Source organism: Hyalella azteca, unplaced genomic scaffold (genome assembly GCF_000764305.2).
Source record: "Hyalella azteca isolate HAZT.00-mixed unplaced genomic scaffold, Hazt_2.0.2 contig6269, whole genome shotgun sequence".
Classification (NCBI taxonomy): Eukaryota; Metazoa; Arthropoda; class Malacostraca; order Amphipoda; family Hyalellidae; genus Hyalella; species Hyalella azteca.
In genome coordinates, this window is record NW_025936434.1 from 51,856 (window position 1) to 64,072 (window position 12,217).

Sequence of the window (12,217 nt, forward strand, 5' to 3'; positions counted from 1 at the left end):
TGATCTTCTCAAGTTAGTCAAGTAGCCTAAGTAGGAGTAGCTGTAGCCTGTAGGCTGTCCACTGTAGCTTGTCAGGCATCAGCATAGTGGCAAACCAGAGCTTTTTTGGAATCAGTTCATTTTTAATTTCCTCAATAACTCAAGATTTAAACCAATTACTTAATTATGATAATGCTATTACCCGGCGACGCATCTTTAAAATGGCCGGCGACGCTTTGGGCTTAAAAATCCATATATTGCCGACGCTGCATCCACCCTCTGCATAGTGGGTGGTAGGCTGGTAGCCTATCCATGATACTTTACTGGTCTACTTATAGGGACTTGAAATTGAACTTGAAGGAGAGTCTAAAGAACTCTCTGCTTTGCCACTATGGGCATCAGCCTTGTCTACTTAATACCTATGCCTTATGTTATGGCATAAGTATAGTTATGGGTCATCCTGGGGACTGGAGTCCTGTGGCACCTGCAGAGCTGGGCAGCGCTACTTGGAAATGTAGCGGCGCTACCGCTACCGCTACACCCACTAGATTGTAACGGGCGCTACAGTAAAATGTAGCGCGCTACATGTGCCGCTACAATGGCCAAAATTATTGGAAATCTCTAAATATTTATTGTTCTGCTATTGGGATTTACTCATTAACATTTAATGATAATAAAACATTTTTTAAANGCTTATTTGCTATTTTCTATTAATTCCACGTTTTCTTTCATTTTTTTAATTTACATGGACAAAAAGGTCTTAGATTTCTGTTTTACATATGTGTACCAAGTTTAAAAACGATCCGTCAGTAAACAAAAAAATTTTGTTGGAGGGTAGCTGGTCCCCTTAAGTAAAATCTAAAGGCTTTATCTATAAATGTAGCGGTAGCGCTGTAGCGGCAAAATTTCGTATCGCTACTTAAATATGTAGTGGGCACTACCACTACCGCTACATTGCCTTAAATGTAGAGCCGCTACCGCTACTGAAAATGTAGCGGCCGCTACATGTAGCGCGCTACTGCCCACCTCTGGGCACCTGTCTCACTTTAACTTAGCTCCGAGTCAGCTTGAGTTGGGACTCCACAGAGCTCGACAACCGTCACACTTGTCAACGATCGTCTACCAGACGGTCACTTTTCCGATGGCACGATTGCTTGGCCAGTTGGCCCCAGCAAGCAACTCATGCCATCGAGATCAGCAAGGGAAAAATGCGCCTTATTGAGACGTACACGCTGGTGAAATCAGATCTTAAAAAATTTAAAAATTTAAAAAGTTATGACAGAAAGTTTGCACAACTTTTTGTGTTGTATTTCAAACTTGGCACAGTTAAGTTTCAACCAACCAAAATTATACTTGGGAGCTTAGGCTCCCAAGTATAATTTTTGCAGTAAAGAATATCGAGCCAACCTGTTTTTGAAAAACATAAGTTTGAAATACAACACAAAAAGTTGTGAAAAAAGTTGTGCAAACTTTCCGTCATAACTTTTTCAATTTTTAACTTTTTTAAGATCTGATTTCACCAGCATGTACGTCTCGATAAGGCGAGTTTTTCCCTTTCTGATCTCGATGGCATGAGTTGCTTGCTGGGGCCAACTGGCCAAGCAATCGTGCCATCGGAAAAGTGACCGCCTGGTAGACGATCGTTGACAAGTGTGACGGTTGTCTAGCTCTGTGGAGTCCCAACTCAAGCTGACCCTGTGGGCCATGGCTCTGTAGGAACCATTCAACATGCCCTGGTCCTGGTGAGTGGTGCCTGGTGCCGGTGGCCCAACAGGCTGACGGCTTATTGTATGGTAACCTTTCAGCTGCGTTTTATACCTATACTTATAATACTTTCAACCATACAAGGATGAAACTTTATTGCAGAAACTTGGCATATCATTTGTCTTGCACAGCACAGTCACAGTGCTGTGGGAGCTTGAGCCTTGAGTCTTATTTCTGCAATAGATTCCAATGCATTTGACACTGACAGTCAAACTCTTCTTCTACACCATTGTGTGTCACTTGTGTCATACCACAGGGATCAGTCCTTGGCCCTATCCTCTTCCTGTTATGAACTGTTGATGTATTGCACATAAGTGATTCACATAGTTTGAATCCACATAAGTTCATGGACAGCAACCAAATTTACAGCTACTGTGCACTGGCTGATGCTGCAACATTCCAACAGCAGACTTTATTGTTCCATGATGATGATCACCATGACGTCACTTGACTGAGTGCCACCCAGGCCCTTCGCCCTCTGGAGCGCCAAGCCGGTCTTGCCACACTGATTATTTGGGACACTTCCACTGGCTGACTGGCTTATTCCATAGATCTTCAGGCCGCAGGCTGGATGGAATTTCAGCACACCCAAACAGATCAAGTGTGTTGTGGATGTGATTTTGACACAGAGGCCATGATGGTGTTGGGTAATTAGCCTCATCAATCTTATTGAGGTACTCTCTAAGCATTGGGCATTTCCCTGCTCTTAACTGTGCCAATGTGCACCTCATACCTTGGTCCAAGGTCCTCTCTGTTTCATTTACTATAGGTGCTGGTGCATTTAGAATCTTGTTGGGTGTTCTTGACTCTAGGTATTTCTTGACTGCAGTGGTATGCAATGTCTTCATGTTACTATTTACCTCCTTGCTGCTATTGGTGTTGTTGTTATAGTCATACACTTTTATGCTTTACTCACTGTTGTATATGGTCTTTTTCACAAGTCTGATTGGCTTTGGATTTATCAAACTTCTCAGTGAGTGTTCTTCCAGTTTTTTGCTCTTCTCCCTCAGTTGCAAGGCCATCATCTGCACATGGTTCTTCAGGTGCAGGACAGCTATTTTGTTGTGAAGATGTTTTGGATTGGTGTTGCGTGTGTGTCCTGTAGCAATTCTCAGGGCAGAGTTCTGAGCAGTCTGTATTTTCTGCCAGCCACTCTCCAATGTTATGGGACCACATATACAACTTCCATACTCCAGAACTGGACGTATCAGTGCCTTGTAGGTTTGTACAACAGTTTCTGTGTCCATTCAATAGTCAGCTCCAAATAGGGCTTTTAATATGTTGATGTTTTTCTTTGTTTTGCTCACAGTGCTTCTTACATGTTCAGAGTATATCATCTTTGGATCAGAAGTAACTCCAAGATTCTCAGATGTTTCTCCATTCCCAACGTTGTTCCTTTACACATTGATCTCCAGGTTGATGCTGTACCGCTTGGGATCCGGTGTTAATGGTGTGACTTGAGTTTTCTCTGTGTTAAGCAGCAGGTGGTTATTCTCTATCCATTTTATAAAGCTGTTAAGGTAAATAGTGATGTTGGATTTGGCAGTCTGCAGATCTTTATGACTCACCAGTACCGTGATGTCGTTGGCAAAGGTCACCACTTCAATTCTCACTCCTTCTTGCGGTGTTGGTAGGTCCGCCATTTTTATGTTAAACAGTACCGGAGACTGCACTCCCCACTGAGGCATACCTCCATGATAGGTTTTTTGCCTTGATTTGCTTCCATAGTAGTCCACATATAACCTTTTTGTCCTCTTCGATAGTTTGCTAGATACTTAACAATCTCTTTGGGTATTGGTCTTAGCAGTAGCTTTTCTATCATGCTTTCATAATTGACAGTGTTGCAAATGCTATGGTACTCATATCCAAGGCCACCATTATTGTTCTGTTGGGAAGTGCATTTTCATTGAAACCTGCAGAGATGAAGTCATTTATTTTATGCAGTGCCAATGTTGTTGAATGCATTCTTTTGTATTCATGTTGGTGTTGGATATTTGGGATGTCCCTTTCAATTTTGTTCAATAGAACTCTTTCCAGTATCTTCACAATTGGCAACAGAAGCAAGATCGGTCTGTACGACTTGCCAATATTACAATATTTTCCTGGCTTTGATATGGCTATTCTTCTTGCTAATTTCTATTGTTCTGGTATGTTGTTTCTGTTGACCACATCATTGAATAGCCTTGTTAGGTGTTTTATGGCCGCTGGTCCGAGGTGTTTCAGGTGTACCAGTGTTATTCTGTCTGGACCCTCTGATATCTTGCTTTTTGATCTTGCTATTGCCTTCTTCACCTCTTCTTCAGTTATTATGGCCTCTTCTCTCTGTATCTTTTCCAGCTTCCTATTAGTTGTTACTTAGGGGTTTGCTGCTTACCTTCTTTGCGGATCCTGTGTATAGCTTTGCGAAACTTTCTGCAATTTCTTTCTTGTTTTTTTTCTTCTATTTGTTCCTTGATTTACTCCAGTAGGGGATTTCTTTTTAATTTTACATTTCCTTGTAGGATGAATTTCTTGCTTCCTTTCTTTATTGCTAGTTCTATTCTATTCTCTTTGTTGCCTCTTTGATATTATATGGTCTTTCATTGTCTACTGATAGCATACTGTCAATATATTCTTTGTACCAATCCCAATTTGGTTTTTTTAAAATTAATGTAGGTCTTCTGTTTTCTTATTCTCCTTTCCTTATTGTGGGTTTGTATTGTTAGTATGATTGGGAGGTGGTCTGATGATGTTGTTGTCATCATTTCTCATTTTAAGTATCTCTTCAGCACTTGAGGTCTTGTGAGAGTACTGTGATATCTGGCGATGTTTGTCTTAGTGTCTGATCAAATGGTACTCTAGTAAATGTTTCTTCATTCCTGGTGGTCATATCTGAGGTAAGTATCAGCTCTTCTATATACGTATATATTCGTCTGACATCTGTGATACTACTGGAGTGCCAGTGAGGAGCATGCTCATTCACATCTCCTGTCAGGATGGTATCAGCTGTTAGTACAGGGTGCGCCAGAGAAACTTACTTATTTGAAAGGTCAATAAAAACAAAAGTACTTCAAGGATTGTTTTAATTTTTTTTATTTGAGAATACAATTTCCCAATTTTTTTTTTCATGCAGTCTTGAAAATTATATCGGATAAATGGCAACCCCCATTGCGCATACACTGATGAAGTCGATTTTTTGATATTCGTATCCACTCTTGGCAGCATATCAATCGGTATGTTAGCAATGGCGCCGCAAATGTGGTTATTGAGGTGTGCTATGGTCCGTGGTCGATCAACATAAACCAGAGATTTCAAATATCCCCATAAAAAGAAATCGCAAGGAGCCAAATCTGGAGAGCGTGGCGGCCATTGGAGATCGCCTCTGAGAGAGATGAGGCTGTCGGGGAAATGTCGCAACAAATTCATTGAGTCTCGTGCTGTTGTGTGCTGTGGCTCCATCTTGCTGAAACCACACGTTCCTAACGTTCATTTCTTCGAGACTTGGAAGAAAAATTCCTAAATCATGTTGCTGTAACAAGCTCCATTAATGGTAACTGCGCATTCGTTTTCTTAAAAAATAAGGACCAATTATTCCCATTACCGACATCACACACCAGACAGTAACTTGCTCACAGTTAAGTGGCTTCTGGTGATGCTCACATGGATTTACACCACACCAATAACGCATGTTTTGCTTGTTGACGCAGCCGGAAATGTGGAAGTGAGCCTCGTCACTGAAAAAAAAAGAACCGCGTCTTCTGGCAGGTTGTCAATGAGCATTTCACATGCATTTTGACAAGCAACAAAATCGCGTTCAGTTAATTCTTGCACAACAGCAAATTTATTTAAGAAACAAACTTGGGAACTTTCCCCTTCAGGTGCGCCCTCTCTCGCCCCTCTACCCGCAAAACTCGCCGCGCAGGAATTTTTTCAAATAAGTAAGTTTCTCTGGCGCACCCTGTAGTTCTTGGATGCATTGATTTGTTCTTCCTTCATCCTGGTAAGCATTGATATCTCAGGGAATTTTTTTTGTTCCATCTACACCTCTATCTATCATTGGCAACAGAGTGTTCCCTGTTGCTGCTGCCATAACCTGGAAGTCTGCCAGCTTCTGTATCATTAGTTCCTTTGTTGCAGGTATTTTATCAGTAGCTAAAGATGGAACTATTTTGTCAGGCCTATGAATCAAGTGCTTAGTCATTTTTATCCATTCTCATCCCTTCTTGTGTCTATTTATTTTTTGATTGCTGATAAACTTATGTTTAATGTGCCCTCAAAGTTCATTTGAACCAGATGCAATGATAACTGCTTTGTAGAATAATAATAATAATAAGCTCCAGGCTGTGCCGCCCATGGACCTTTGCAAAGCATCAGGATATTTATGTGAGGCACAGTACAGGGCATGGTCTAGTTACTATCTTTGGTAATTTGAAATATATTAGAAATTTTACTGTGATAGCAATGACTAAATGATTAATTAAACAATGATGATAAGTCATTTTGTTTAGATATTTTTATGCTATTCAATGAACAGCCTTTTGTGCCTTTTTGTCCTCCCACAGCTGCTCATGCAGCTGGGGGGGGGGATGGGGCTGGACTATGAGTCAAATTTTTTATCATGTAAAGAGATTGTTTTAGTTTAAGTTTTTATCATCTGATGATATGCTACATTGATAAAAAAATTCTTGTCATTAGACTTGAGGTGTAAAGTGTGATGTAAAATTTAATTTAGCATACTCAATAGTCTAGGTCAATTACAGATTTCTGTTTTAAAGTATTGTTCTATTGTGACCTCTGACTGCAAACTAACTACAGTAGGTACAAAAGTCATGCCTCCCATCAATTAAAAACAGAAAAGCCAAAATCTTTTTATTTTTAAGTGATGCCATGCCTGTAAGAGATTTAAGTAATTTTCAATTATTTTGACAATTAAAAAACACTCTTTGTTGACAAGAAAAATATAAGGAGCATTAAAGGAAAATATATAAAATAAAAAATATTTATAAATTATGTAATCATTGCAAATACTACAGTGCTCTTAAAATGTTGCAAATTTCAAGGCCATGGCAGCTGTTGTAGCACAAGAAATAAACAGACATCACACTTGCTTAGAAGCAAGTCAAATACTTTATATGTGTTAAGTTTATTATAAAAATAATCCACATGCATCTAAAGTGTTTATGTTTTGTACATAATTTCAGGCTCTCGACTATACAGTCGACTATTTTCAAATGAGCTCGCCTCTTCTGCTGTTCAGATTGCTGAGGCATGTGAATTATTCAGTTGTCTCATTGAATATTTAAATGCAGTGTTGGAGTTTGTTTGAATTCTTGTAAAATAATTTCAAGTTATGAATTAAATGATTAGTGTTAAGTGACTTCAGTTGTAAATAATCAAAAGATCTTAATAATGGGTTTTGTGGAAGATGAGCTGCAAGAGATTAAAGCCATGGTAGAGAAGCACATAACTGGCAGTAAACTAGAAGCTTGCATTCCAGCCATGGTGCGTGTAAATATCAGGTCAGTTATTCTTATTCTTTGTGAGAGTTGGCTCGAAAGCATGAACTTGGACGAGTTATTTATTTGGCATAAAATGTTTGTCAAGTTAAATTATATTTAGAACTGTATATTTGTTATAAAATGGTTATTCATCCAATCCAAATACCTGTATATCAATAGAATACCGTATACAGCAAATAAAGCTGTAAATGATGAGGTAATTCTTAATAAATATTTTTCTTTCTAGGAGGACTAAATTCAAGCAATTAATTGTGTGCCTTCAATTCCCCAAGAACTATCCAGCCGCCAACATCCTTGTGGAGCTCAAGAGCCGACACATCTCTCAGAAGCTGCTCGATGGCCTTGCCAACCTGTCCGAAAAGGAGGCAAAAAAAATTTTAGGCAAACCTCAAGTTAGTGTCACGTTAGTGTTGGTAGACTGCCTTCGCACTTGTTTTCATATCTATGGTGTGCATTATAAGATGTTTGGTTAAAAGCTTGAGAGATTAAACTCAAAAGAAGTCCTCAATAAAACCGGCATTATTTTTAACCAAATATGTTTAAATGAAGGGCTCTGCCCTAATAATACAAATTATAAGATGTGAAGATGATAGCAGTAATTTTAGAGGTTATATAATTTACTAATTGAGCAGGTTACATTATTCTGATTTATACCAACAGCTGGAGTTACAACTAATCAGAAACTCTCCATGGTATGAATTACTGACCGAGTTAAGGCATCACTAGATAGGCTGTACCACTGGCTAGCACCACTCATCACATTATTGCATGACAGCACCAGAAAACTTTTTTTTACTTTTGAGCAAATATACCTATATTGGATAACAGACTCATAACATGATCACATAACAAAACTTTTTCTAATTTTGGGCAAATATATTGTATTGGGCCAATATTACACTTGAGTGCAAATTTAACCCCCAAGCTAATGGCACGTAATTGATATTTATCCTTTATTTGCATCCCAGTTTGTATGTATTGGTTGAATTTGTTCTGAAATGTATTAATTGGAAAGTTCCATATAGTTGATGGTACATTTTAGGTAAAATTAGCAAATTCAGGTATTGACTCCCATCTGTTTATTCCAATTACTCTCCTGGCATAAAAAATACACCGTCAGCATAAAAAAACTGATGATAATGTTGAATGTAAATCAATTGTTCCTTGTGAAGATTTTTGTTTTCATTCCAGATCCTGCATGTGCTGAAGTTTGTGCGAAACTTCATTGATGAGAACCCCTTGTGTTGCTGCTCTGAGGAAATCTCCGAGCTCAAGCAGAAAATAGCAAGACCGTCCGATGAAATAAAATTGAAGCAAAAAACATCAAGTATCTTGGTCATAACAATGGAGGGAGAATATTCCTGCAAGTACAACATTACTGTGCCTGAAGACTACCCAGACACCAGAGTCAGGTAAGTTCTCTATAATGGCAGGTAACTGGTTGTATAATAATATTATAATAATAATAATAGCGGTTTCAGCGTTTATTTGGCCGTAGGCCTGTCGCCGATTCTTAACATCACAGAACATTCACAGCATTTTGCGGTCTCGAACTCGCAACTCACTGCTACAATTCTGCTGTGCTTAACCGCCCGGCCTCCTCGCCGATTCTGACCAGAAACTGGCGCACAGAGCTGGGATCGAACCCGCGCCTCTCTGCGCCAATCTTGGTGCTCTGAACTGTAACCACAGATGACATAGTTACACTCTGTATAAATGGAGGTGTTAAAAAAGTGTTTTTGTATTGAAATTTGACCAAAGAAATCAAAGATAATATTTATGAAGATTTAACATGCTTGTTGTAGCATGATTAATATGATAAAAGTAGGTGAATAAGTCGAGCTATATTGTTCTGAATCAAGCAGCAGGTTATCAGTAACTTGGAGCAAACATTTAAAGGAATCAGGGGCCGTTAGTCTAATTATTGATGAAGTTTCTCCAGCACATTTTCAAATTGTATGGGTCCTCCAAATTAACACACTTTTACGTACAATGATGCTCTCATTTGTGGGAGTGTGAGACACTGGCAGCAATGAAGAAAATTGTCACGCATTGATGTCATTTTTTTTAAGGATGCACTTTTAACTTTGTTGGCAGAACTTTTGATATCTCCTTTTATATTAAATTGATTATCAATCTGTATGCTGTTGTGGAAATGTTCATCAGTGGTAATATTGTCTTTTTTAAGGAGTTACACAGTTTTTGTTGATAATCAATTTTAAGTATACACTTATTAACTGTTTTATTATCATACTATGTTGCACAGATGATGTAGAACAGATGATTTAATGCATCACTACAATATACTGCTCAGAATATGTAGAACGCACCATCACTATGACGTAGGACGCACCATCACTATGACGTAGAACTCAATGATTACTATGATAACCCCCACCAATCATCACAATGACGTACGTATCTACCAATCATCACAACGATACCCCCACCATCTACCCCCACACCCCCAGCCTGACGGAGGTGTCCAGCAGCTACCCGCCTGTGGTGCGGCGGTGGCTGCTGGCGCAGGCTCAGGAGCTCGCCAGGCAGTGCGTCGAGCCGCCCACCCGCTGTCGCCCAGGGGCGCCGCCCTTTGTAGTGAAGCCCTCACTGCTGCCCGTGGTCAAGTTCCTGCTGGAGGCCGTGCACAGCATCCCTGCAGCGGTGTGTGGGGTGTGCTGCCGCACTTGCCTGCCTCCCCACCCTCAGGTTACCGGGAAATGTTCCTGAATATTTCGGTCTGAAAATAACTTTTAGTTTGAGTTACAGATTTCTATCAATTGGTTTCTCTCGAATTCGATTTCTCTCACAAAAATGTTCTTCAGACGTTTAGGTTGAAGACTTTTTTTAAAATTCCAATCCATATATTATTATGCATACAAATTATCATACCATTTTCATAAAGTTCTCGTTTTTAACCTGCATCCATCCCTGGAACTGTTTCTCATTTAAACCTCAATAGATTAATAGTTTTCAACACCTCATTAAGTTTCATGATTAAAATCTTTATCTACATTTCCGCACCACGATAGATTTCTCTTTTTTTGCCTGTTTTAATACCTGCCTACATTTTTATAAATGTGTAGTACGGTAGTACTTCACCTGTACCCATCCCTGTACATTGTTCTTGTTCTAAACCTGTACCCACGTATCTACCTTGAGATACCCACCTGTACCCACGTATCTAAAGCTGTACCCACGTGTACCCACGTATCTACCTTTAGATACCCACGTGTACCCACGTATCTACCTTGAGATAGCCACCTGTGTGCCCACGTATCTAAAGCTGTACCCTCGTGTACCCACGTATCTTAAGCTGTACCCACGTTTACCCACGTATCTAAAGCTGTACCCACGTATCTAAAGCTGTACCCACGTGTACCCACGTATCTAACCTGTACCCACGTATCTAAAGCTGTCCCCCCTGCGAGCAGGACGTGCCCAGCTCTGAGGACGACCCGCTGTCAGTAGAGCGCGTGTACTGCGGTCACTTCTACCACCACGCCTGCCTGGACACGTACATCAAGACGCCGCCCTTCGCTGGCGGCAAGACCTGCCACAGCTGCAGCCTCAAAATATACCACGACAAGTGGAAGCTTAGTCCTGCCCTGGTTGAGGCCAGGTGGGCCCACAAGCAGGCCAGGCAGAGAGAGCTCGATGAGGCCATCGACTTCTTTGCCTGACTTTATTTTGTACCTGGCATCACTACCGTGTAGTGTGAGGCCATCAACGTTTTTGCGGGAGGCCGCTGACATTTCCGTGAGAGGCCACTGACACCATCGGGCAAGGCTGCTGCCATGTCTGTACGAGGGCGCTGACATATGTCTGTGCGAGGCCGCTGGACATATGTCTGTGCGAGCCGCTGACATATGTCTGTGCGAGGCCGCTGACACATGTCTGTGCGAGGCCGCTGACATATGTCTGTGCGAGGCCGCTGACATCTTCGCATGAGGCCTCTAACTTCCTTTCGTGGGGCCGTGTTCTTCCTGACACAACTGTACTTGTTTCTACTTTATAAAGACGAGGGCTTGTGTTTTTTAGCTTATTTATTCATGTAATTGAACCATGCATGGCAAAAGAGGGATATGAATCACCGATAGCCGTGTTATTCCTACCAAATAGCTTAACTTAATTTCGGTAACGTCAACTCTACAAACTTTGCCCTCTATGTCAACGCAATCTTCTTCACCTACCTTCATAGACTTTACAAAGAACCTATCATTGTAGGGGTACTCACAATCCAGAAGTCGAAATTATAGTAATAGTTATGACCAAGTGGAACACAGTCTTATCTCATGTGAGCTATGAACGTGAGTCTTTGACGTGAATCTCACGTGAGCTTTGTTGTATTTCTGGTCTCAAGTCGTCATTATCTGTTCAAGCCGCCCGAGTGCTTTTCAGCAGGTGAATTTAGAAACAAAATATCATTCTTAAGTATTAGGTTCTACGTAAAACATTGTTAAAAACTGGATCTCTATAATTTGGGATCGTGTATGATCGAATAAAGTATGTAGCATCCGTTGTATTCTTTTGATGAATTAGTGAAATTCATTTACATAATCGAATATAATGGAAACATTTCATGGAATCTTGTAGCATAAGTGCTACGCAGTGCGGAGGAATGTCAGTTAAGCCACATGAACTACAATGCTGTTCAACTTTGAACATAACAGTCTATTCCCATCTCTGCTAGAATAATTATTTCATCCTGTGTATGAACTCTGCTTGTAGCAGTGTTTTGTTGCTTCGGGTAGCTATAGTTTGTTGCTGCTACAATGCTCTATTAAGTGTTAATACAGGGTGATTCGCGGAAACTTCTTGTTTTTTTTTATAAAAACTTCTTGTTTTTGCGCCAGGCAGCCGGATAATGTAGGAAAAGGGCGAGGAGTATTTCATATGAAAGGCAAAGTCGTGAAGTTTTGTGTCCCACCTAGTCAGTTGCCACTATGCATTGGACAAGTGAACAGCGTGCGTTT

The 12,217-nt window shown here is 40.4% G+C and overlaps 1 protein-coding gene across 2 annotated transcripts; it reads left to right on the plus strand.

Moving 5' to 3' along the window:
• Window positions 1-6,922: 6,922 nt before the first annotated feature.
• LOC108682861 lies at window positions 6,923-11,762 on the plus strand. 2 transcript variants are annotated; one of them, XM_018172106.2, is made up of 5 exons: window positions 6,923-7,241; window positions 7,468-7,633; window positions 8,433-8,653; window positions 9,713-9,950; window positions 10,676-11,762. In XM_018172106.2, exons 1-5 carry the CDS (start codon window positions 7,132-7,134, stop codon window positions 10,922-10,924), a joined length of 984 nt encoding a protein of 327 aa, XP_018027595.1. In that variant the 5' UTR covers window positions 6,923-7,131; the 3' UTR covers window positions 10,925-11,762. The 2 variants fall into 2 exon arrangements, with proteins under 2 accessions (XP_018027595.1, XP_047736743.1); XM_047880787.1 differs by having other exon boundaries at window positions 6,923-7,224; window positions 7,514-7,633.
• Window positions 11,763-12,217: the final 455 nt, after the last annotated feature.